Genomic DNA, 25869 nt, shown 5'->3' on the forward strand with positions numbered 1-25869 from the left:
TTGGCATTCTGACATAATTGAAAACATCTCCGTGCTGTTGCTTTTTCCCATGGCTGCGTCGCACACATTGATGGGCTCAGATGAGAATTTGTTGAGCGATGAAGAATGACATCATCACATTTGGATGTGATGGGAGGGAATTTTGGGTAAATTGTTTTGTAGCGTATCCATTGTGTTGAATATACAGTTGACACCCGACTTCCTGTGTAGCCTGGGGATCCTGCTGAGCCTTTTTCATCTCTGCTCTGGTTTTCACATTTGTTTCCTGAATCTTTGACTTATGCCACTGTCCTGTGCTCCACATAGTACTACCATCAATCAGGTCAGCTACCACAAGCTTGTTCTTGTTCCCTATGCCAAATACGTCTATTCAACACTCTGCTTGAGGGGGAAAATGCACAGGTGTTGCTTGAAAATAACTCATTTGTTGTAGACGCACATGCATTGCTATATGACAGTTTCAGATATGTATTTTATATTAAGATAAACAGCATGTATGCCAGAGTGAATAAGATTATATGCACAGTCACACACTACGTTATTATCATATAACTGGAAGGAGATTCATGTGTCTGTAATGTCCTTATTAGGGGTGTACAATGCCATGAATGTGGCTTTATGATACTTATGTTACATTCAGATACTTAAATAAAGGACTATACATTGCGATTTATCAGTAATTGCATATAATATTATGGCTGAGTACACCTTCACAAAATGAAATACAATTTATTTATTTTTTAAATCATGAGATTAGTAAATAAAACTTATGATTTTTTTCATGAAAAACATGACTTTAATAAATCAATTCGGGCACATTTTGAATCGATACGAGAATCGTGCAATGAAGTTGCAAGATAGATCACAGGTTTTTCTTACACCTCTAGTCCTTATATTAAAAAAGTTTCCTATGTTTATGTATAATCTTTGTAATTAGTCTTTTCTTCAGTCTTCTAACTTGTTCTTTTTTGTTTGTTTCCAGGGAGACATCCAGCAGCTAATGATTGTAGCAGACCACCGTGCTGCCTATGACTACTGTGAGCACTACAGCCCTGATTGTGAAGTGGCGGTTCCAGACCAGCCTCAGAACCAAGATCCCAACACAGAAGATGATGTATGTTTTCTAATACACACACACTCTCAGTCTGATCTACACCATGCTGACAAAAAGACATGTAAAAATAGGAGTCAAACTGTTTAAAGTTATAAGGGAAGATATTTTGTTAATATTGTTGGAATGATGCTAAACTAATGTGATGCCTGCCTAAGCCTGTACCAAGCTTCCACACATGCTCTAAATATACAGTGTACTTGCTATCACAACGAGAACACTCGCTTCACCTTTTGACCTTATGTGTAAAAGCTGATATAAGCAGTGAGTGATTTGGTCCTTTGAACTTCTTGAATGTGCTGATAGATTTTATAAGCCCATCACATGTTCTGTATTGTGCGTTGGAAAATATCATGATTAAAAATTGTTCACTAGTAAGGACCATGTCACAGCAATGGCTTGCAATTAAGATATTTATTGATGAATGATATAATGAGGTAACTGAGGCGTAGTCCTGCTCCTGAACCTCAGTCAATCAATCATATTAACTCCATATAATGAAACACCCGTGCAAAGAAATGTTACACACATTAAATATTGAGCTGAAAACATATTGTTCCCGCTATAATTTATTGAACCATAAGTCGATATCGTAATTATTGTGATAAGCCTAACAATGTGGAGTGCCCTTATCCCAACTGTAAATTATGAGACTGAGATAGAAAGATATCAAAAATACATTATCATTATTATTATTATTTACATTGGTTTGTGGTGTTTTGCTGATAAAGAAACCAGATGATGACCCCTACTACTATGAATATCCATACTATGGAGATGTGGATGGCAAAGTTTATGAATCTACCACTGATGCAGAGGAGACAACCGCAGATGCAGATAAGGTACCTGCAGCTATGCATGTTTGTGGAATTACTGTTCAATACTTTTGATTAATGCATACTACAATAATGCACATGTTTGTTTTTTCTTATAGGTGACTGATTCTGACAGCGTGGTGACCAATGTGGAGAAGGCTTCACGAGGCGGCTCTAGTGCCACCGGTGTAGTGACATCGGTCGTGTCTAGTTCGCCATCGTCTGGTTCTTCTAGCAGCTCCTCGGCTTCAGCCAGTTCAACAACAGGAGATGAAAACTATGAAACCAGTCCCTATGACAACTATGACAGTTATGACACCTACTACGACGAATCTACACCACCTCCGGAGAAGGACACAACTGGCCGTTTCACCATCACCAACATCGGCACCGGAGGGGACATTGACTTGGGTGCTGGGTCAAAGGTCGAACTGGAAACAGGGAGTGTCATAGGAGGCGGAGGAGGAACAATCAGCATCACAACCAACAAGACAACAGTAAGTAGACAGAAGTTCTTTTGTTGGTCTTGCCGTCGGATTGTGTTTCTGATTTTTGACAGTTCATGTATAGTATCTTATATTGTCTTAGAAGGCAATTAAAGTAATCTTCTTCTAAAGCATCACACTCCATTCCTTTGGTTAAATTCACATGTCACTCATTCAAAGAAATGCTGAAAGTATCTTTGTTTAAGCATAGAGCTGCATTCAAGAAAATCACAATATTTAATCTAAATTCCATATTGTCGAAGGAATGAGTTCACAGTAACATTTTTATCACCACATCACCCAGTCTTTATTTCCAAGACATCCAACATGAAGTCACTCCCAAAGAGAACTTCAAAATCATTTATTCTGCGACCTCATGCTGTGTCTCCTGCAGTTTAGTGCCACTGTAAACCATACTACATTCATCGATATTCACCGACAAAAGACACTTTTTTCCTACTCTGACCTGCTTACACACATATCTCCTCTTTTCCAGACAGTCCACCACTCGGCACTCACACCCTGTAACTCACCACACCTCTAGGGTAGGGCTGAGTGATATGGCAATAAAAACGTAATCGTGGTCTTCTCCTTTGTCATATTATGATTCTGTGCGTCCCTGTTTAGTGCAACTGTGTGACAGTTGGAGTTAACCAATCACAGTGAAGTGTGAACAAGGAACATAGAGTCCGTGTTATTCCACAGCTGTCCAGGAGGGCCCATAGGAAAAAAGATTGAATTCCGTCCAATGTATTTTATAGTGAATACATTTTGCCATTCATCCAAGGAGCTTCTTCTGTTCTAGTTAACCACACAAACTAACACATCCAAGTTGTTTACAGCAAAGGAGTATCAGTTATAATTTTTTAAAAATTCAAAGTACTGACCAGTTGGACAGTACGTAGGCCTAAAAGTGACTGATTGAAAAGAATGAATAAATATATCAGTTTACTCATGTTCATTGTGAAGCAAAACTGAAGAAGCCACTTGTATTCACTCTAAAAAAAAATGTGAGAGATTGAATAAATAATTTCTGTTTTGGCATATTGCCCACCTCTACACTAAGGTCTCTCTCATTCCCACATGTACAAATCAGTAATATTGATTACTCATATAATACTTACTTGAAATTAATTAAAAATACTTAATTAAAAAATTATCATTTCAATGCAGTTTATAGTAAAGAGTTATAAGAAAGGTAGCATTAGCTAGTTAATATATTTTTTTCATTAGTTAACTTTGTCCATGTGGGCAATTGAAGGAATTGTATGTGTTTAGGTCTTATTTCTTTTCTTTTCTTTTTTTATAAATTATGCCTAAATGTACTTGGTTGCTCATTCAGTTCCACCTGTCTTACAGGTTGGTGGTGCCTATGAAGACTATGATGGATATGACTACAACGTTGATGGATCTTACACAACAGGTGGAGGTGGCAGCACTTCTGTTCACATTGGTGGTGGAGGCAGCAGCAGCAGCAGCAGCAGCAGCAGCAGCAGCAGCAGCAGCAGCAGCAGCAGCAGCAGCAGTTCAACCATCAGTCTTGGAGGGGGCGACACAGGCAGCAGTTCTGTGTCAGTTGGAGGTGGTTCTGTCTCGGTCGGAGGAGGCACCATTTCCATTGGAGGGGGCTCTGTGTCTGCGGGAGGTTCTTCTGCCTCAGGAGGATCGTCTACCACAGGGGCAGGCTCAGCAAGTGCCGGGGCAGGGGCTGGTGGAACCGGCCTGGGCATTGATGGCGAGCTCGACTATGAAATTGATAAATTCAAGGAGGAGGACATTGATTATTCTGATAGTGAACTTGAAGGGTATGGCGCCTATGATGAGCTGGATTATGGACAGAAAGAAAAAGAGCTCCCAGCCGAGACTGATGAATATTATGGACAGGTAAAAATAAATGAGGAAAATAGTCAAAAGTGTCAAACTAGAAGTAGTGTGTCTAATTCTTTTGTGTTTGTAGATTGATGGTGCTCGTGGTGAAAAGGGACAGAAGGGTGAGCCTGCTGTCATTGAGCCAGTAAGTAGTGAAGATAACACATACATACACACACACACACACACGCACACACACACACACACGCACACACACACACATATATGTATATGTGTATGTGTGTGTGTCATCAGTAAGTGTTAGCTAAGTGTTAGCAGAGAATGAACCATATTTATTCATATTTACTCAGAAAGCTAAAACAATGAAGCCAAACAAAAACAAGTAGTGTACTGTATAATGACCATTATGTGGTTTGTGTTTTTAGGGAATGCTGGTTGAAGGTCCATCAGGGCCTGAAGGGCCAACAGTAAGTCATCTCTCTCACACTATTATGTCTTTTTTCAGTTTCTCTTACAGTTTCTCACTTCTGCTAGATATTTCTTAGGAATATAATTTATTACTCAGCAGTAGAATATTGTATAATAGCATTAGAAGATTAGAAGTTGGCTTAAAGTAAAATTCTGTTAGTGAGGCAAAGGGAGTAGTCTTGTGATTTCCCCTGAGGAGATAAAGAACTTGTCCAGATGTGAAAGAACAAAATAATTTATTTAGCCAAGTTTTCTTAGTCAAACAGTTGCTCCTGACACTCAGCTGATGGAGTTCCATAGAAATAAGCCACTGAAGCACTAAGCAATAGTCAAACAGAGAGTGCCTCACAAAGGATTTAGCACTCAACAGTGTTGTATTGCCTCATGCATTCCTATCTCCCACATGTGACTACTTAGTGAGATAAAACAGCAGCATATACAGCGTCAGATATGGTATTTCTGCATTGCTCTCTGTGTCAAGTCCTAATGTTTTATCTTTACAGGGTCTCCCTGGACCCCCAGGTTCTTCTGGTCCTCCAGGCAGTCCTGGAGATCCTGGAGAGAGGGTGAGTAACATTTATATTCAGATTAAATCTGCCGATGTGAAAAATAGTAATAGTAATTTTGTGTTTTCCTCCAGGGTGATCCAGGTCGGCCTGGTCTTCCTGGTGCCGATGGTTTACCAGGACCTCCGGGAACTGTCCTAATGTTACCTGTAAGTAAAATTCAACCACTATACCTGGTGTGATAGCTCCACACCACTTAAAGGTACGAGTTATTGACTAATGTTCTTTGGAAAGCCAAAAGTAATTCATATATGCACACATCTGGGAAAAAGTAATGTCTTAGTACAATAAGTAAGTAAGTATTGGAGTAAGCCAATGTCTCTGTATATCATCAGGGGAAGAGTTGCTTATCAATTTAGATTTAGACCAAAATTATTGTATTTGACCTGACCCAAACATAGGGACATATATACATATTTTATATCATAAACCGGTGGTAATGATGGTTTAAATTTCACATCCTCAACATAAAAGCTATAACTATTAAGTTGTTTATGTGCATGACAGAGCAAATACAATGGATCACTGTTCCATTCTAGATCCATTGTAGATATTATGAGGTGGGTTTACAGTGTGTCAGCATACATTTAATGCAGTCATTAATCTGGTAAAATATATTTTATGTGACTTAGCTCCAAGAAGCTTTTCTGTCATACTCACAAACTATGCAATTCCACAATATCACCAGCAGATGTCACTAGACATCACTTTACTCATTTAAGCCATGCCTTTCAGATTTTAGTAATGTTATAGTTGTTTTATTTAGCACTCTTGTTTGACCTCAAGCTGTACTCTGAGTTTGAGAAAACTATTTTATACTTTTGTTAAAAATGCTTTTTCCTGATTTGAGTGATTAGACTATGTGTTTGTGTCTATAGTTCAGGTTCAGTGCTGGAGGTGACTCTGGACAAAAGGGACCTGCAATGTCAGCTCAAGAAGCCCAGATGCAAGCCATTATGCAGCAGGCCAGGGTAACCACCACTTTATAGAACTCTAACTTTTGACTTTTTTCAATGTGTATTGTGTGTCCTTGTGACTTCAGAATGATAAAATAACATTAACATATACAATAATGCAAACATGTAGGCAATACCTTGTGTGAATGTAACGCTTGTGTGAGTGACTGTTCATGGTCATAGATTGGCAGCCATTTTTAAAATCATAATTCAGTTGTTTTGGTATTACTTTCTTACCTTTTATGTATTAACTATTTCTTTCAGCTGGCAATGAGAGGCCCAACTGGTCCTATGGGTTTAACGGGTCGCCCTGGCCCACTTGTACGTATTTCAAAGCAATTGTCACCTAATCTGAAAATCCATTCTTCTACAGTTTTGTCTCAATTGCTTTTTAATTTTTAGGGACCTCCTGGTGTACCAGGTTTGAAGGGAGAATCGGGAGAAGCCGGGCCACAGGTTTGTCAAATACAAATGACAACATTTGTGCATTTGTAGAAATTCAAATATTTAAAATAAGTGTCTGTTTCAGGGACCGAGAGGACCCATGGGCTCTCCAGGACCTCCTGGAAAACCAGGTCGAAGGGTAAATATTAGACTATTGCTCATAATTTTGTGAAAAAAAAGATCAGAACTTTTACACAACTTCTTTTCAGGGTCGATCTGGAGCTGATGGTGCTAGAGGCATGCCAGGACAGTCTGGACCAAAGGTAACACTACACTTAACTTAGTGTAATATTTTTATCAGAACTAACATATGTTTATTGTATGTGATTTTTAGGGAGACAGGGGCTTTGATGGCCTGGCTGGGCTTCCTGGTGAAAAAGGACACAGAGTAAGATTTTTGTTGTTGCATTGTTTCTCATTGAGTTTACTTTTTGTATTGTGAGCTAAAATAGTTCAAACATGTTCTTATTACAGGGTGAACCAGGTCCTGCGGGGCCCCCTGGTGCACCTGGTGAGGATGGAGAAAGGGTAAGTGTTGCATTTCATGAAAAAATAAAATAAAATAAATAAATAAATGAGTTTGTGAACATAGATAGAAGACATTTTGAATTAATCTCTGCTTAAACAACAAATTAATGCTTTCTACTTTGCCACTGAACACAAGCAACTCCAATTTTTCTCCAAAGTCCAAACTCTACCACATGATTGATTATATGCTATTCTATTTAAAAATCCATACAAAATGTAACCTACCAGCTCCATATTATTTTGACACCCTTACCCTTCTCTGAGTATGTTGAGCTTGTTACATTCGAGGCTGAATGTCAGACATAGAACATCATCCTCTCCCCATGACTGTATAATGTCATCATATCATTGCTCCTTATAGCCATTCTCTAGTTCACCTGTTACTCAGTTTTCTCTTGAACATCTTTTATATCTCCACTCCATTGTCTGCGTTTTATCCTGCCTCCGTGCTCATTACCTGCTGCTAATGCAACCTGAGTCCGCCTCACCCTCCTCTGTCTTTGTGCCTTCCTATTATCCCTTCATCCCCCACCTCACACTTCCTCAATTTCCTCTCCATTATCATTCTCTGTCTGTTCCACTCTCTGACCTGCACTTTCTCTTTCTCAGGGAGATGATGGAGAGATCGGACCCAGGGGACTTCCTGGTGAACCAGTGAGTGATCACTTCTATTCCCATTCTCAGTCTTCTGAGAACCGATATGATAGAGCTAGAGGTCAAAATATGGCCTCCTATAATGTCACTCAACAGAACATCCATATTTATTCTATTCCACTATTTCAGCATTATAAAAAAGTTAATCTTCAAACTATTTCAAGTATTTTGTGAAGTCAGACAGGGAAATTTCATGGAAAGACTCTCCATAGATGCCATATCTTAGTTTGTCCACCAGGGTGTGTCAATTTGGTTTCACTGTCCGGTACAAGAAGTTAGGCTTCTTTTTGTATGTTTGGGCACATGCAGAATACATAGATACATAGACATAGATTCTACTGTAGGTAACAGCGTGGTTGTGAAGAATATGTGATGGAAATTTGTTGTTGGGAATGTTATCAAAGGGTGAAGGATTTATTACTCTTTTTCTCATAGGGGCCCCGTGGTTTGTTGGGACCAAAAGGACCTCAAGGGCCTCCTGGACCTCCTGTAAGTCAACATTAAATCTCAAGCTCTGCATTTTTATATTTTTGTTGTCAACATCCACTGTTTTTCATTTTAAATTAAACAAAAATTATATATATACAAAATATTGGTTATATATTTGTATTCATTTGCTAGTGTAATGGTTACAAAGTTTTCTTTGATGCTTGTTAATTTGAATGTATTTACTCACAGGGCGTGACTGGATCAGATGGACCACCTGGACCAAAAGGAAATATTGTAAGTGTTCCCCAGATACAATTAAGCTAAGAAAGAGAGAGAACCAAAGTGAAGACTGTCACATTGTAAAATATAGGAGTATCAGCTTCTTCAATATACTGAATCAAACATGACTGATAGTTATCCAAGAATATCCTCTGACAGCTTTAGCAAAACACATGGTGATTGTTCTGTCTCTAACCACTTCTTGTCTACTTCTGAATGTAAAGATTCTGATATCAGTTTATCAACTGATGTAGATGTAGTTAGTGGATAAATACATTAAAAACAACAAATTGCATCCGTCTCTTGTTTACAGGGACCTCAGGGAGAGCCAGGACCTCCGGGACAGCAGGGAAATCCAGGTGCTCAGGTAAGAGCAGACTCATTAGACTCACCGTTTGTTCAAATGTTTAAATTAAAGGTTCTTATTGTTCATTGACATTGTTTCAGGGACTCCCAGGACCACAGGGAGCAATAGGACCCCCAGGGGAGAAGGTACAATGCTGCAGCTATTTAAGTTGTTAATTTGAGATTTTATCAGCATAAGTCATCCCCATCTTGATTTAGCCACACTATATTGAGTTGTAATTAATTGCTTGATTAAGTTTATGTATATTTTTTTCCAAGTGATTGTACTAAATATTATTAATTGTTACTTGTGGTATGTATAGGGTCCCACAGGAAAACCAGGTCTACCAGGAATGCCAGGAGCTGATGGTCCACCAGTGAGTTACTCTTACTTTACATCTTAAATTATTAAGTTATATGATGATATGATATTATATGATAATATAATTAATTTGTTTAGTTAGGTATATATGTTACTAATTGTCTCAGGACTAATTATAGTTTTATTTAAGGGGATAATGTTGATTTACTGAGCTTTTACAACAGTGCTTCTTTCACTAGTCTCTCATTAGGCCAACAGACATATTTTTGTCTTTCCTACACTTTTGGTTGATTTTCCTCTTCCATTTTCACTCACTGAAGTGGACCCATCAGGGGATTTGCTAGTTTCCTTTGTCTCTACAGAAAGCAATCAACTCCCTTCCGATCTTTTGACTGCAGATGTGTGTGTGTGGACATGTGTGTATATGTGCGGCTACTGAGGGCAGCCTTGGCTTTTACATGCCCATTAGCGCTGGTAAAGCCTTGTATTAACATGCATAAAAATACAAATTGATAGATGCTCCTTTTAGTACTTTTTAACAATTTCATGAAGCTGATCTATATGTATATACATATATATATATATATATAATGGTTTCTGATCAATGCAATATGATATATTTATGCAACAATGTACTTGCAGGGTCATCCTGGAAAGGAAGGGCCTCCTGGAGAAAAGGGACACATGGTGAGATATTTGGATGTTTTGTTTTTCTTCAGGATGATTGGGTATTTGTATTTCCAGTAGTTTTTTCTTAGATCAGCACAAAAGTAAAATACTTTTCAATCTGACCTTGTGTTAAACTATTTCAGGGTCCTTCTGGTCCTCAAGGCCCCATTGGTTACCCTGGCCCTCGCGGTGTAAAGGTAAGTTAGACTCATAACAAATTGATTTAGATCCAGTGGTACTCAGAAAACCAAATCTTTGCTTTGGTAGTACATGGTGTGAAAAAATGTAGAGCCTCTGCCATAGAGAGTTTAATGTATTTAACTATAGTTCAGTCATTTTTTCTTATTAGAAACACTTAAGAGGGCATATTATGCAATCAACTTTAACCTTTCAGCCTTATAGTAATCCTGTATTGTCCTGCATCTAAGGCTTGAGTGCTATGAAGATTTCTGCTTTTAACTACCCCCCTATCTCATACAGGTTAAAAAATGTCACATAGACAACATTTTCAACAATAAAAGCTTGCTACAGTAAAAAGCTACTATGGGGAGGTGGGGCTTTTAGGTCTACAATCATTATTTGAGTCCTAGAAAATGTTGTTTTTCATGTTTTTAAAAGTCACTGTAAATTACACCATTATTTATAACCAGTGTTGGGAGTAAGACGTTATAAAAGTAACAAATTACTGTAATGCATTGCTTTTTGCTATAATGCAGTAATGTAAGGCATTACAGGGAAAAAATTTGCAATATTTTACTCGGTACAAATGTCAAGTGGTGGGTTTTTACGGTTTTCTTCATACAAATTCACTAAAATCACCGCGATATCAGCAGTGGTGAAACGCCAGAGGTGCACCTGCGTAGACCGTGATCGTGAGCGAAAGGACTAGCGCAGAACTCCGCGCTCTACGGAGCTAAACGCAGCTGACACCTGATTGCACTCAGGGGTTCTCTCAGGGGCGGTCCTAGATTCCAAGTTCTAGTCCAAGATTAGTCCTGGTTTGGTCCTGGTTTAGTCTTGGTTTAGACATGGTTTAGTCTTGGTTTAATCCTGATTTAGTCCTAGTTTAGCTCTGGTTTAGTCCTGGTTTAGACTTGGTTTAGTCCTGGTTTAGCTGGTTTAGACCTGGTTCAGTTCTGGTTTAGACTTGGTTTAGTCCTGGTTTAGCTGGTTTAGACCTGGTTCAGTTCTGGTTTAGTCCTGGTTTAGACCTGGTTTACTTCTGGTTTAGACCTGGTTTACTCCTGGTTCAGTTCTGGTTTAGACCTAGTTTAGTCCTGGTTTTGTCCTGGTTCAATCCTGGTTCAGCTCTGGTTTAGACCTGGTTTAGTTTTGGTTCAGTCCTGGTTTAGTCCTGGTTTAGTTCTGCTTTAGTTGTGGTTTAGTCCTGGTTCAGTTCTGGTTTATTTCGGGTTTAGTCCTGGTTTAGACCTGGTTTAGTCCTGGTTCAATCCTTCTGGTTCAGTCCTTCTGGTTCAGTCCACGGTTCAGTCCTGGTTTAGTCCTGGTTCAGTCCATATATGGTGCAAAAGCTCAGCATCTTGGCAGTTATTTTGGTGAGAGTAACTTAAAAGTAATACAGTAGTAATGTAATGTCTTAGATTTTAAATGCATTAACATTGTAATGTAACAAATTACTTGAAATTACAGTAACAAGTAATAAATAACACATTACAGTTTTAAAGTAACTTGCCCAACAGCGTTTTGTAACTGATTAGAGCAATTATTTTAATTGAATTTTAAATAAGCTAATTACACTGCTTCACTGTAACATGCCTAATATTTTCTTATGCTTGGTACACAGGGAGCCGATGGTGTGCGTGGCCTAAAAGGAAACAAGGGTGAGAAAGTAAGTGCAACTCAGAAATGTATGCTTTTGTGACTATTTTAATTGTTATAAAATATCAATAAAACATCTTCCTACAGTGACACAGATTTAACACTTTCAGATATCCAGTTATTCATGAAATTAATCATAAATTTGTTCCCACTGTCGGTTACTATGGCAACAGGATATTTAGTTGGCGCGTGTCTCTTGGTCCTTGAGCTTGAATGGGCCTTTCTACTTCATTAACATTCTCACCTCTGTTCTTTACCTCACTCTAAAGGGAGAAGACGGCTTCCCAGGATTTAAAGGAGATATGGGCGTCAAGGGTGACAGGGTAAGAGTTCTTGTTTATGTTGAACTCAGTGAATTCTGGTTCTGTGACCTTTAGCAAAAATAAATGAAAGTGCTAAAAACTCATGTCACGTTAGCCGCTTTCGGGGCCAACCTTTGTGACCAGTGTGTAGCTGTGTGTAATGAGCACACATAAGTCACTGCACCACTCAGACCTAATGATAATCAAGTTTTTCTCATTCCTATTCATGGGTTTCAGTTTTTTCTTATAAGCAATATTTTCTGAACTTTGTCTCATTCAAAAGACATTATTTATTATGTATTTAGTTTGAAATTGTTAATCGCTATGATAATGGTTATCATTCTGAAACCCATAAAGCTCAAGATTGTGTTGTCACATGTTATGGAATTTTCAGTTAGCCTAATATTAAACCAATATGCTAAAAACTAAACTTCATTCAGAGCATTCATTCAAATATTCTGAGTCTATTGTAAATAAATAATAAATGTAAAGTGCCAGTATTTAAAAAAAAATCCTTTTTGGCTAATGTATCTCTATGGATGCTTTGTGTGTTGGGCTTTGCTGACAACAGCTCTATACCAAACCAATCCTGATTTTGAGAAACTACATAAGAGAACACAGCCACAGCATCTTACACTTTAAACATCAACCCATGTGGTACTGTAAAGCTGTGTGCAGGGCAGGATAAATCAATGGCAGTTTAAGCCCTCTCTGTTTCTCTGGAGATATGGCAAATCCAGATGAAAGCAAAGATTTAAGACAGCCCTCAACTCTGGGGAGACAGACATGGAGAGGAATATGAATAACTAATTTTTAAACATCACCAAGGAAAATGTGTGCTCAGTTTTAAAGGCATCTTCTATGAGCCTACAAATGTGCATCAAGTACAGTTTCTTGTATTTGTGATTTTTGGGTGTAGCCATACATGCTGAGAAGGGAGTTACTATGTAGAAAATGTGTATCTAATATACTTGTTGACTAAAACAAAGATAAAAAATGAAAAATATGTCTGACTATTTGAAAACACAACAGAGCTCATTGTGTTTTCCTTCTAGGGTGAACTTGGACCTGCTGGACCCAGAGGAGAAGATGGCCCTGAAGGTCCAAAGGGTCGTGCAGGTCTTCCAGGAGACCCAGGACCACTTGGATCAACTGGTGAGAAGGTAATTGTGTTAATGTATTCACAAAACATTAGCAGTTTTTTATATATATATATATATATATATATATATATATATATATATATATATATATATATATATATATATATATATATATATATATATATATACACAAATTATTAATAGTGTTATAAAATGTCTCACAGGGTAAACTTGGTGTTCCCGGGTTGCCTGGATATCCTGGAAGACAAGGACCAAAGGTTACTATGTTTTTATTGCTATTGTATAATTATGTACAAGGTTATTTAAAGAGCCTGTTTTAACCATATGGCTTTGATGCTGTGTAAGAATAATACAATATTACAACATTATGTGAGATCTTTATCACAAATTTCTGCTTTATACATTTTGCATATTGACTCACTTATTTTCTTTTATACTTGCAGGGATCTCAAGGTTTCCAAGGGTTCCCCGGTGCCAATGGGGAGAAAGGAACACGAGTAAGTCTCACAGTACATCAGTATGTAATTTTGTAAATAACATTGTTCTCACAATTATCTGAAAATCACACCTTAACCTGCGCACCAGTGCAAACATGTACAAAATGCATAAGTTTGTGTAGTAGAATGTGCAAGTTAGAAGAGGAATCCAGTATGGCAGTATGAGAAATATTTTGCAAGAACTTGACCTCCTTCATGGCCATGTTAATTCATGGAATTAAAAATTTGCCTATCTTTATTTCTTTTGTTAAAAGTTAAAGAAAGTCAGAGAAAATAGAATATTGTGTATATTTTAAATGTATTTGTTGTGATTACTATTTCATTACAGTAGAGTATCTGATGCTTTTTGCCCTTTGATAGAAGTGCCATTTCTTTGATCCTTGCATTTGCTCTTGATGCCCACAGGGAACAGGAGGAAAGCCTGGCCCACGCGGACAGAGAGGACCAACGGTTAGTCTTACTCAGCACACTCAGTAGTATGCAGATGGCAAGCTTGGCACTCAATTGTGTGGAGCATCAGTGATAACCAAGCTTTTGTTTGTTCTTCTAAAGGGGCCTCGGGGAGAGAGAGGGCCAAGAGGACCAACAGGAAAAGCAGGACCAAAGGTATATTTCTTAGGTAGTTGTTGATACATTATGTTTAGACAGATATACTTAATTAAATACTTAATTTTTTCAGGGTAACTCCGGAAATGATGGTCCACCAGGACCTCCGGGTGAGAGGGTATGTATGAAAGATGTCCTAATTTATTAGGGCTGCCATGTTCTAACTCCTCATAATTAACAATTTGTTGTATTGTTTTAGGGTCTGCCTGGACCTCAAGGCCCAACAGGATTCCCTGGTCCAAAAGGACCTCCTGTAAGTCCTGCTCGATGAATTTTCATTCTCTTCTTCCCTCTGAGAATATTATGTAAACATTTGGTTGGTTTGGGGTTCAGGGACCTCCAGGCAAAGATGGACTTCCTGGACATCCTGGGCAGAGAGGAGAGACTGTAAGTAATGTTTTTCTTCTCTATCACTATTGCAATCAGAGTCATTTGAGCTTCAGTTAGCAGCGTCTTTCTGTCCTACACAGGGTTTCCAAGGAAAGACTGGCCCTCCCGGGCCACCAGGTGTGGTTGGACCACAGGTGAGAGTCAAACTTTCTCTCAGATAAATGTTGTCTGAAAGACATGAGCTATCCATTGGAATGACCCTTCAAGTATATTTTACTATTGATTTGACTTTTAGTCATTGTGTAAACATTAACCAGGCCTTGTCTCCCAGCTGCTCAGCTAAGACCATAGCTCAGCCTAGTAGGACATAAGAACTAGTGATCCTCTCACACTGAATATGCTTGCTCATTTTAATTCGTAGAAAACTGGAGCACTTTACAGTCTATAGTTGATAAAGTGTATCGTTTTTTGAAAATAATGTTTGATATATTCAATCTTCTTGAAAACTTTTATTCAGGGGCCAACAGGAGAGACAGGACAAATGGGTGACCGGGGTCACCCTGGACCCCCTGGCCCTCCTGGCGAACAGGGTCTACCAGGAGCTGCTGGAAAAGAAGGGGCTAAGGTAAAGAATTATTTTGAATTTTAATGTCTTCATGTAGATTTATGTTTCATGCCATGTAATATCACAGACTGATCTTATCTTTATGTTTAGGGTGACCCTGGTCCTGCTGGACCTGCTGGTAAAGATGGACCTCCTGGGCAAAGAGGTTTCCCTGGAGACAGGGGCCTGCCTGGTCCTGTGGTATGTTATATTTTGTACTGGGAATAAACTACAAATAAAATAATAGCTAATTTTAATATGCATGTTTAAAGACAGTGAAGTCGTGTCTGTGAAAACTCTCTTTTCTTGTATGCTACAGGGAGCTCATGGACTGAAAGGAAATGAAGGTCCTCATGGCCCACCTGGCCCTGCAGTAAGTACAGATACCAGTATCTTAATGCTACCTTTCTCTTACTGCTTTGCTGATAATTATTACATTCAGTGAATGTTGTGTGTTCAAGTGATATGATTTCCATAATTCATGTATTCTTTGCTTTAGGGTTCTCCTGGTGAACGTGGCCCAGCTGGCCCTGCAGGACCTACTGGGCTTCCTGGACGTCCAGGTCCTCAGGGTCCACCAGGCCCCGCTGGAGAGAAGGGCGGACCGGTAATTCTCTTAATTCGTAATGAACCCAAGCTTAGATGTCATACACTATATACAAGTCTAAAAAATGTTCATTTCTAATTATTTTTAAGGGTGAAAAAGGACCTCAAGGCCCAGCTGGAAGAGATGGTATTCAGGGACCAGTAGGGCTTCCTGGACCTGGAGGTCCGCCTGGGCCACCTGGGGAGGATGGAGACAAGGTTAGTTTTATTTAATGTATTGTATATATTACTATATAATCTATCTTTAAGATGAACTGTGCATTGTCTCATCCAGTCATATAAGTCACACAGCTAATGTTTATGATGGCATCTAAGGCTGTTTCTTTATTTCTTACTTTGTCTTTAATTGCACTAAAGACTTTTTAGAACAACAGTGCATAGTATTAGACTAAGAGGGAAGTGAGAAACATTTGTGACATGGACAGAATGTGTGAAAAAGGGATGATGTAAACCACACCGACTAACTCAAAGTATCTAAGCTAGATCAAGGATGTGATGGACAGCTCACTTACTAAATAATATTGATCCGATAGTACAAATGGACTGTGCAACTTCAAATTTGTTAATTTATTAGTTAAATTTCAACATAATTGAACTTTGATTTATACATGTGAAAATGTATTTGTTTTAAACACATAACTTTTTTTTCTAGGGTGAGATTGGAGAACCAGGTCAAAAGGGAAGCAAGGGGGACAAAGGAGAACATGTAAGTCATGTTGGAGCCATGCAGTATCATTATACCACAGTTATATATTTTAGAATTGAATACATATTGTTGTATATTGAATGTATATTGTTGTATTTCACAGGGTCCTCCAGGTCCAACTGGGCCCCAGGGACCTGTCGGAGCACCTGGTCCTGCGGTAAGTACTCAGTTTTGAATCATTAAAAATACTGTCTGGACATTGGTCTTTTTGAGTATGAATTAAACTTAATAATTCTGTGTGTAGGGAGCTGACGGAGAGCCTGGTCCCAGAGGACAGCAGGGTCTGTTTGGCCAGAAGGGAGATGAAGGGACAAGAGGTTTCCCTGGACCTCCTGGCCCAGTTGGACTGCAAGTATGACAAATGCACAGTATTTAATTGTAACAAATAATGGATGATGCACTCAGCTAATTTTATATACAATTCAATAGGGCTTGCCAGGTCCACCTGGTGAGAAAGGTGAAACTGGAGATGCTGGTAAACAGGTATGGCTTTTTCAATTATTTACAAATTTAGAATCAGAAGCAGTTTTCCTTGTCAGTGAATAAAAAAATGACAATCATAGAACTATACCTAGGCAGTTGATGTAAACTTTTAGCAAGAAGCAATTAATAATATAGATACAATGAAAGAGGTAAATATACAAAAGGTACTATTGTGCCATTATCTTTAGGGTCCACCTGGCCCGCCAGGGCCCAGAGGACCGTCTGGACCTCCTGGAGCTGATGGCCCTCAAGGACCTCCTGGTGGTATTGGAAATCCTGGAGCTGTTGGAGAAAAGGTACCCTTACACATTTTTCATGTTTCATAGTCTATATTAAAAAGAAAAGAAAAAAAAAGAAAGACTTGGGCCTTGCACTGTATGCCTTTTGCACTTTTGCACTATTTACCATTATTTATTTATTTAATACACATGTGATAGTGAGAAACACAATTTCGATTCTTTGTATGATCTTTGTATGAAGAATTGACAGTAAACTTTTTTGAACTTTGGACTTTGAACTTCTTCATAGAGTAATAGAAACTGCGGCTGTCACACTTACATAGTGGAACAGCCACATCCTTACATAACATATGGATATGCTACTGTCTCATCGGATTCAGTCAGCACTTATTAGTGAATGCCAAGTAGTTGTTCTTTATATTGCCAAATGCCAAAAATAATTAATTATGGACCAATAATTGTTGTTCCTATCTGTTTCTAGGGAGATTCTGGTGAACCGGGAGAGCCTGGACTTCAAGGAGAAGTCGGTCCTCCAGTAAGTAGTGAATTTGACTGACACTGATACTTACTTCAAGCATTTTGATACATTTTGGATTACCCTGAGAGCAGCTTGCCCTTAATGATCTGTGTGAATGATAGGGACCAAGAGGAGAACGAGGAGAAAAGGGTGAGGCAGGTCCTGCTGGCACAGCTGGACCTCCTGGCCCCAAAGGTCCCCCTGGAGATGATGGTCCCAAAGGAAGTCCGGTAGGTTTGAGTTTTTAAATGTAATCAATACTCAATCCAATCAAAATTAGTTTTATTATTTAAAGATTACTGTGTATTTTAGGGCCCAAGTGGTTTCCCTGGTGACCCTGGTCCACCCGGAGAGCCTGGTCCTGCTGTAAGTAAAATTCATACTGTACTTCATTTATGAATAGTTTGCCATTTAGCCATTCAGCTATGATCTCTTTCAAACTACATTTCAATATAGGGTTTAGATGGTCCACCAGGAGACAAGGGAGATGATGGAGAACCTGGTCAGCCAGTAAGTAATGCTTTCAATATAGAGAAAATGTTAAAAATAAAGTAAAACTATTCATGCTCATTTTGTACAAAATCCAGGGCTCTCCTGGACCAACTGGAGAGTCTGGTCCCTCAGGGCCACCAGGCAAACGGGTAAGCACTATTCCTATACACTATTCACCATACTGATGGAGAAGAATGCTGCAAAATAATTTTGTCTTATATAATATTAATGTGTGTCATATGTGTAATTAGGGACCTCCTGGACCTGCTGGACCAGAGGGCCGACAAGGCGAGAAGGGAGCCAAGGTATTTTAATCATCCATCACAAAGTTGTATTCTTTTGAACCAATTACAACTCTTAATGTTTGCATTTAAGGGAGAGCCTGGTTTGGAGGGTCCCCAGGGAAAGACTGGTCCTGTAGGTCCCCAAGGTTCACCTGGAAAACCTGGCTCAGAGGGCCTCAGAGGAATCCCTGGCCCAGTTGTAAGTATCCAGGTTCTTTTTATGATGTGAGCTGCTTTGTATGGGTTGTATTAGTACTAACTCTATTTGTACACAGGGAGAACAAGGTCTTCCTGGTGCCCCAGGGCCAGATGGGCCTCCTGGACCTATGGTAATTAAAAAATATATTGTCAGTACATTTATTTGCAATGTGACTGTCCTCATCCACTGCAATGTCTGCACCACAGGGCCCTCCAGGTTTACCAGGCATGAAAGGAGATTCAGGTGTTAAAGGTGAAAAAGTGAGTATTATTTAAACCGAATCGTTTGTCTTTCTGGGTACATCTGCCTGAAATGTATCTAAGCAACCATGTGTTGTCTTCTGAACAGGGCCATCCTGGCCTCATAGGCCTAATAGGACCCCCAGGTGAACAGGGGGAAAAGGGTGACCGGGGTCTTCCTGGTCCTTCAGGAGCATCAGGTCCAAAAGGAGATAATGTGAGGACTTAAATGCATGTAGAAATATGATTATCATTTAACATGATCATTTTCTGGGGTCAATACAGTTTATTTCTTTTTAAAGGGTATTGCTGGTCCACCCGGTCCTCTTGGCCCAGTTGGTCCACCTGGATTACCTGTAAGGCTCAAAAGTCTTTTTATTTTGTTTATTATTTTGTTAAAAAAAAAAAAACAGATGACAGTGATATTATCTGATCTGTTTTAGGGCCCTCCTGGTCCCAAAGGAGCCAAGGGATCATCCGTAAGTGATTTTTGCAAACAAAAGTACTTAAAAACAATTATAACTTCTTACCCATGATGTCCTTATGCATGTTTATTTGTGCAAATTAGGGCCAAACAGGACCAAAGGGAGAAACTGGAACACCTGGACCACCAGGTCCGCCTGTAAGTTCATTTCACTCTCTTTTTCTGTCCTGTTTCTGTTTCTATAAATGGATAAACAAAAATTCTATCCATTTTCTTTTTACCACAGGGCCCTCCTGGTGATGTTATCCATCCACTGCCTATCCAAGCCCCTGTGAAAGGTAGAACACGCAGAAACATAGATGCCAGCCAGATAGTGGATGATGCCTCTGTAGACGCCAATTACAAGGACTATGATGATGGCATGGAGGAGATCTTTGGATCACTGAACTCTCTAAAACTTGAGATTGAGCAGATGAAGCATCCACTGGGAACACAAGGCAACCCTGCACGGACCTGCAAGGACCTGCAGCTCTGCCACCCTGATTTCCCAGATGGTGTGTAAGACAGTGCATCCCCAAACCAGTTTACTATTGCAGTATCAATTTTTTTACAGCTATTTAAAGTTTGTGCCCAGAATATATTGACATACATTTGTATGTTCCACTCCAGGTGAATACTGGATTGATCCAAACCAAGGCTGCTCTCGAGACTCCTTCAAGGTGTATTGCAACTTCACAGCAGGAGGGGAAAGCTGCATATTCCCAGATAAAAAATCAGAAGGGGTAAGTAAAGAAACAGATACACGCAAATATACCATGAAAACAGTGACCTGATTGAACAAAATACATCAAAATTATTGATGTGAAAGCACATAAGAGATTAGATTTTTGTTTTAACTGGAAAATATAGAGAAGCGACTAAATAGTAATAAAGGTTTTATCTTAATATCTTCATGTCACAAAAAGCCCATCCTTAATAATAACTACATTTATTTAATGACTGGAAGATTTGCTGGTGTAACAGAGTAATTACTTTGTCCCAAAACATAGTAAGTAGTTTTGTCTCATTAAAAAGTGCAAGTTACAATGTTTTACTATATTAAATCTGTAATGCCAGAGAGGACTTTTTAAAGACTGGTTTTAGCACTAATCCTTTAATATAAAATTACATAACAAACTTCATCATACTGGAAGTATTTAGTAGTCAACAAGGATGTTGAGACATTTTGGTCAATTTGGAGTTTATAGGCCTGAATTGGTAGGGAGAGGAGTGTGGTGAAACACTCTTTGACAAGTCAGGAGTTGTGTAATAGCACACTGTTACAGCCACTTTAATGATCCCACTCACCAAGTCTCAGAGGAGCTGGGTTTGCTTAAACTTGGAATAATGAAGAAGACTTTTTATAGCTCACTGTTGATGGGCTCCTCACAAACGTGTTGGTTGAGATGAGAAAAAAGCCTGTGCTGTCAGTCGAGGGATTTAAAAGCCCACATATGTGTAGACTGGCCCACTTTCTTTACTGACACCATGTGTGCTGTTCATGTAGTATGCAGAAACATGGATAATAGACAGTTGCACTGCAGTAACACTGCAGTAGTCAAAGGCAGTATCACTTCTCAACAAATACCGTAAGTGAAGGTCACCTTTAAATCACCATGACTCTAATGTATATGTCATCTCACAGCTATAGGCCATGTCTAAGCCATCGTTCATTACACAGATTTAATGACCAGCTCATATAGATTGCTGTTACCTAATTACACAGAAATCTATCATTGTCATTGCTAAAACCATTAGGTCTGTGTCGCATTGACCAAGTCACAGCTTTTATTACATAACTAGTCAGGTTTCTGCGTGGCGTGAAAAGAAGCAGTGGCTGCTGAGCTCCATGCAGGTAATAATTCCATAATTAAACAGTTTGTACTCATACATTTTTCAGTAGCAATTATCAAGCTGTTACAGTTTGGTCAGTACAAAATGGAGAGTAATTCTGTTACACTTTGTTGGTTCATTTTCTCGGGGTGGTCTCACTCTTGTTGCAGGTCTGGATAAATCCTTTGGTGGAAGAGAAGAAGGTCTGAGTGTGAATGCCACACTAGTGTGTTTCTCAAATGCACTCTTCTTCTTTAACATTGCCATTTTTCCTCCTCTTTTGCTTCTCTATCAATCTATGCCCCCAGGCTAGGCTTACGTCTTGGGCTAAGGAGAATCCTGGTTCCTGGTTCAGTGAATTCAAACGTGGTAAACTGGTAAGCCACACCCTTCTTTTCCTAAGCCCCCTTTCCTGAATACTGTTCATATTTTACAGAGCAAAATGGCAAAATGGCCCAAAGACACACCAGGCACATGGTATAGTCACTACAAGCGGGGTTCCCTGGTAAGTGCCCGTGCCTCTGGTGCAGGGTCCTGGCTGAGGCAGGACTCTGTCTGCCAGGGGCTCTGCATGGGACTGCTCCACACAGTATGTATGTGTATGTGATGCTGCACCTGGCTGTTGTGCATGACCCCAGTCCTACTAGATCTGGTGATGCTCTGGTGCTCTGGAAAGGTTAGTAGAGTTACCTCTGCCATACCTTTGCCATAAGAAAGCATCACGAAATATGACTTTGTGCCTTGGCACTGCAGTGACTCAAATATATTTGTATCAAATAATCTAGCAGTAACAGTAAATGTGAGAGGTCTTAAAAGTAGACTCCCCTCAAACTCCAATTGAATCACCCAAATTATGCAGTGCAGGTGCTCAGTCAACACCCAGGGGTCCCTGGGTACTCAGTCACTCTTGACTTGCGGCTATGATGATGAAGAGGTAATGTTTCTTTGTGAATGGTGCTGATGCACACCTTGCAGTAAAGAAGCACATATGACCTGCATGAATATAGGGCATGAGCAGGGTAGTGCTGCTTCCAGTTGGCATATTAATGTGTGTGCTATATGAGAAGAACACGCATGTTTGTGCCTGTGGGAGGTTTGGTGCTCTTGGATGGTGCTTTGGCTGCATGGCATGGATGCTGCATGAGCTTTAATTTTAAGGAGGTCTTAATGTTGCAAAGACGAAGAGACATTTTGGATCTGATGGATTCTTGATGGTTGGTATGAAAATAGTCACATTAAGGAAAAAAATGTACCAGGTCTCGACTCAAACTATTCTCAGGCCCAACTGATGTATCTTCTTTCTTAACACATCACAAATGTCGTTACTAGAACATTAGTCAAAATAATAGTTCAGTTTGAACAGTACAAGCAGTACAAGAACAAGATGAACAGAAGCAGAAGCAGAAAAAAGTCTTGGCAAAAATATAATATTAGAATGTATATTTTATACAACTTCCTTTTTCAATTTTGTCTTCTTTTCTATGAAAAGAGAATAATCTAAAAAAAATAATTTTGTGAAACAGCTTGTGAACCACAAGTTATAATAAACAGTTTCAATAATCTTTTCCCATACTAAAGTGTTTTTACCTTCATTTATTTTGGAGGGATTGATATGAGAATGATATAATGCCATGCACTATTGTCACAGTGCTGTGCTTTTGTTGCAGCTCTCCTATGTGGATGCAGAGGGAAACCCCATCGGAGTGGTCCAGATGACCTTCCTGCGGTTACTGAGCGCAGCAGCTAGGCAGAACCTTACATACAACTGCTACCAATCTGTGGCCTGGCACGATCAAGAGCAGGACAATTATGACAAAGCCATCCGCTTCCTGGGCTCCAATGATGAGGAGATGTCATATGATAACAACCCCTTCATGCATGCTCTAGTCGATGGATGTGCGGTAAGTAACTGTCTTATTTCTCAGGGCATTCACACTAGACTGTGTACTCTCTGTAGTGTTTTAGACTGCACGTTTGCTAATGCTGTCACTCAGTGCTGCTTTTCTGTTTCTTCCACAGTTGAAAAAGGGCTATGAAAAGACAGTACTTGAGATCAACACACCAAAGGTGGAACAAGTGCCTTTTGTGGACATCATGTTTAATGACTTTGGCGGCTCCACGCAGAAGTTCGGATTTGAAGTGGGCCCAGCTTGTTTCATCGGCTAAGACTGTTTACTGTGTGAATGGAGGAAAAAAGCATATTTGTTTTCTCAGAAAAACAATTTAAAACTAGGACAATTCTATTTGTAAAAAAGTACCTTCTCCTTAAAACAACAAGTACGAGTACAATGAAATCAATGAGACAAAGGTGATATTTTAAAAGAATAGAGGAAAGTGAAAAAGAGCAACCTTGAAACCTCAGTGTGCCTTCTCCATCACATGCAAGTTTTGAAACTGGATGTCAGGTCATGCCCCTCTCATTTCGACTCTCTGTCCAGGAAGGCAGCACTGTGAGCTGCTGCTGTCTGATGGCCGCACTGTTTACTGTGGACTTAATATCACTGATATCACACCTGGTATCATGCTTTACATCAGACCTGCGTCTCTTCACATGGCTTCTACACGTTTTGGTGTTCGCTCATTCTCCACGGGAGCTTTGTTTGTGCATAATGATCTTCCAATTATCTTGAAATGGACCTTATATATAAATATATATAAATAATTTTATGTTTGTAAGTACATTCTGTATATTTTTCCTGGTTAAGTGTGTTGTTTCTGGCTTCAAAACATGCATGTGACTTTATCTTTGGAAGGTAAGGAATCAACTGGGAAAGTAGCATTCAATTTTAGAAATATGGAATACTTCAATTGTTAATTAGAGCAAAACAAAAATGAGGAAGTCCTCTCTTGTTGCAGGTGTGGAGAACGGCTTGTTGTAATTTAAGAACAGAATACAAATAAAACACATTCAAGTTCTGTGATAGTATGTGACAATTGATTTCCAAAGAAAAAAAAATACATTCCTTCTTTTTGTCCCTGAGTGTTATCCCTGTTCCAGTGGGAGTTTAACTTAATAAATGTCGGACTATGCAATGGCAGATGAGGTCATGGTTCACTAAAACACAGACCACATAGGTGCTATTTTCTCTCTTCTGTGGTGCTATGTAATATTTTCTATTTTATACTGTCTGATTGAAATTGTAGATGACTGCCCTTTAAGTATTGTTGACTTGCATTGCTGTGGTGTGTGCATGCCACTTGCCTGCCTATCCACATACTGGCTGGTGCAGCTTGCCCAGAGTGTACCCTGCTTCAGTGGCCCATGTCTGGCGAATGGCAATTAATGACGTTGGCTTTGAACATGGCTGTTTCAAGATGCTGCATTCTGGGCTTGTCTTTGGCTGGTATGTGCCCATCATCGGTGCCGCAACAAACCTCAAGGAGTGGACGTGCCAAATTGATTTCCTCAATCCCTTCCAACCAAAGTGTTTCGTGTATATTTTAAAATCTATTTTTGTATGTAAAAAGAACTTGGGAAAAAAAGAATCTGTACTTATTAATGAATCAATAAATGTCACCAAATTAGCAACACAAATACGTATGCAACACCAAATACTGCTTGTTGTGCTCCTTTTTGCCATGTTCTGATGCTCAATTTAAACTATGCACTCTTTTTGCTTATGACCACTAGTATTGACCACAGAGTTGCCCCCCTGCATAGGATTGCTTTTTTAATAAAATGAGAGACTTGAACAATGTCTGTTTAGTGAACTCCATGCTTGTAGATTCCTGGTATTATTTTTCATGTCATGCAATACGCTCTTAATCAGACAGATCCTTTTGTAAATTTTTCAAACCAGCCAAGGCTGCCATCGTTTCTTGTGTTTGTAGATTTCTATGTGGTTGTTTGTTTGTTTGTTTTCACAATCTTGTCAAACCTGTGTAAGAATAGGAGGATAAAAGATATTTGGTTTTTATGTCAATAAATTCAAGTTTACTGTGGCCATCCACTCTTGTATGTCTTTTGAAGCATTAAACCCTATCTGTATGCATGAAACTGTAAAGTTTTTTTCTCTTGTTATATTGTGCCATGACATGATCTCATGCTCATGTTTTCTAATCAGGATATAGCAGCTTTTCCATTGCTACCGATAAACCAAAGGATCATGTCCAAAATTGTGAAGTGCAGAGAAAATGATGAACTTGTAACTCTACCAAAGACAATGTTTTTGTAGTATATTTATTGTACTATTTAAAATCAATAAATGTAAAATGAGACCATAGCATAAGTGTATAAGGCCACTCTTTACATTTTCAGACTAAACTGTACTATACAAAACTGTACTATATAGTACAAAACTGTACTATACACCATTATACACCATTATAGTCTTTTTGTGTGTGGCTAAATATATGACATTTCCTCTGTTAAAAGCACTACTTCCTGCCTTTTCCTGCTCTTCAGGGACCTCCCAGTGCTGCGTCCCTCATTTCTTTGGGATAAGCACAAAATACATTGAGACCTCTTGTGGTTGAGCAGTGACATATAGAGTCGTACGGTCTTGTTCATTTTCTTTGGAGAATTTCACAGGTGCAGAACTTGTGGCCAAACATGAAGTCACATGCTCCTTCACACCTGCTTTTGGAGGGGCAGTCGACAGGGCT

General features: G+C 39.1%; 1 protein-coding gene across 2 annotated transcripts in view; it reads left to right on the forward strand.

Annotated features, from left to right (window-relative positions):
* col5a1 (procollagen, type V, alpha 1) overlaps positions 1–25487 on the forward strand; it is a 49587-nt gene extending 24100 nt beyond the window's left edge. Inside the window, exons 5-66 of one of the 2 annotated variants that reach the window (XM_055153394.1) lie at positions 983–1114; positions 1843–1953; positions 2046–2423; positions 3771–4295; positions 4369–4425; positions 4667–4708; positions 5213–5275; positions 5350–5424; positions 6154–6246; positions 6496–6552; positions 6634–6687; positions 6761–6814; positions 6885–6938; positions 7010–7063; positions 7150–7203; positions 7813–7857; positions 8293–8346; positions 8536–8580; positions 8879–8932; positions 9013–9057; positions 9234–9287; positions 9875–9919; positions 10045–10098; positions 11706–11750; positions 12010–12063; positions 13098–13205; positions 13370–13423; positions 13610–13663; positions 14069–14113; positions 14216–14269; positions 14343–14387; positions 14469–14522; positions 14603–14656; positions 14740–14793; positions 15117–15224; positions 15315–15404; positions 15523–15576; positions 15703–15810; positions 15900–16007; positions 16462–16515; positions 16619–16672; positions 16760–16867; positions 16945–16998; positions 17187–17294; positions 17719–17772; positions 17877–17984; positions 18067–18120; positions 18211–18264; positions 18342–18395; positions 18498–18551; positions 18622–18729; positions 18806–18859; positions 18936–18989; positions 19078–19185; positions 19271–19324; positions 19412–19447; positions 19537–19590; positions 19679–19946; positions 20062–20174; positions 21573–21641; positions 22932–23165; positions 23284–25487. In XM_055153394.1, coding sequence (XP_055009369.1) covers positions 983–1114; positions 1843–1953; positions 2046–2423; positions 3771–4295; positions 4369–4425; positions 4667–4708; positions 5213–5275; positions 5350–5424; positions 6154–6246; positions 6496–6552; positions 6634–6687; positions 6761–6814; positions 6885–6938; positions 7010–7063; positions 7150–7203; positions 7813–7857; positions 8293–8346; positions 8536–8580; positions 8879–8932; positions 9013–9057; positions 9234–9287; positions 9875–9919; positions 10045–10098; positions 11706–11750; positions 12010–12063; positions 13098–13205; positions 13370–13423; positions 13610–13663; positions 14069–14113; positions 14216–14269; positions 14343–14387; positions 14469–14522; positions 14603–14656; positions 14740–14793; positions 15117–15224; positions 15315–15404; positions 15523–15576; positions 15703–15810; positions 15900–16007; positions 16462–16515; positions 16619–16672; positions 16760–16867; positions 16945–16998; positions 17187–17294; positions 17719–17772; positions 17877–17984; positions 18067–18120; positions 18211–18264; positions 18342–18395; positions 18498–18551; positions 18622–18729; positions 18806–18859; positions 18936–18989; positions 19078–19185; positions 19271–19324; positions 19412–19447; positions 19537–19590; positions 19679–19946; positions 20062–20174; positions 21573–21641; positions 22932–23165; positions 23284–23430 — 5343 coding nt within the window. In that variant the 3' untranslated portion in view covers positions 23431–25487. Of the gene's footprint in view, positions 1–982; positions 1115–1842; positions 1954–2045; positions 2424–3770; positions 4296–4368; positions 4426–4666; positions 4709–5212; positions 5276–5349; positions 5425–6153; positions 6247–6495; positions 6553–6633; positions 6688–6760; positions 6815–6884; positions 6939–7009; positions 7064–7149; positions 7204–7812; positions 7858–8292; positions 8347–8535; positions 8581–8878; positions 8933–9012; positions 9058–9233; positions 9288–9874; positions 9920–10044; positions 10099–11705; positions 11751–12009; positions 12064–13097; positions 13206–13369; positions 13424–13609; positions 13664–14068; positions 14114–14215; positions 14270–14342; positions 14388–14468; positions 14523–14602; positions 14657–14739; positions 14794–15116; positions 15225–15314; positions 15405–15522; positions 15577–15702; positions 15811–15899; positions 16008–16461; positions 16516–16618; positions 16673–16759; positions 16868–16944; positions 16999–17186; positions 17295–17718; positions 17773–17876; positions 17985–18066; positions 18121–18210; positions 18265–18341; positions 18396–18497; positions 18552–18621; positions 18730–18805; positions 18860–18935; positions 18990–19077; positions 19186–19270; positions 19325–19411; positions 19448–19536; positions 19591–19678; positions 19947–20061; positions 20175–21572; positions 21642–21700; positions 21770–22931; positions 23166–23283 lie in introns of both variants that reach the window. The other variant, XM_055153395.1, reaches the window with a different exon arrangement.
* Positions 25488–25869: the final 382 nt, after the last annotated feature.

Source organism: Boleophthalmus pectinirostris, unplaced genomic scaffold (assembly GCF_026225935.1).
Source record: "Boleophthalmus pectinirostris isolate CB_2022bp ecotype Guang Dong unplaced genomic scaffold, ASM2622593v1 HiC_scaffold_18, whole genome shotgun sequence".
NCBI classification, from domain to species: domain Eukaryota; kingdom Metazoa; phylum Chordata; class Actinopteri; order Gobiiformes; family Gobiidae; genus Boleophthalmus; species Boleophthalmus pectinirostris.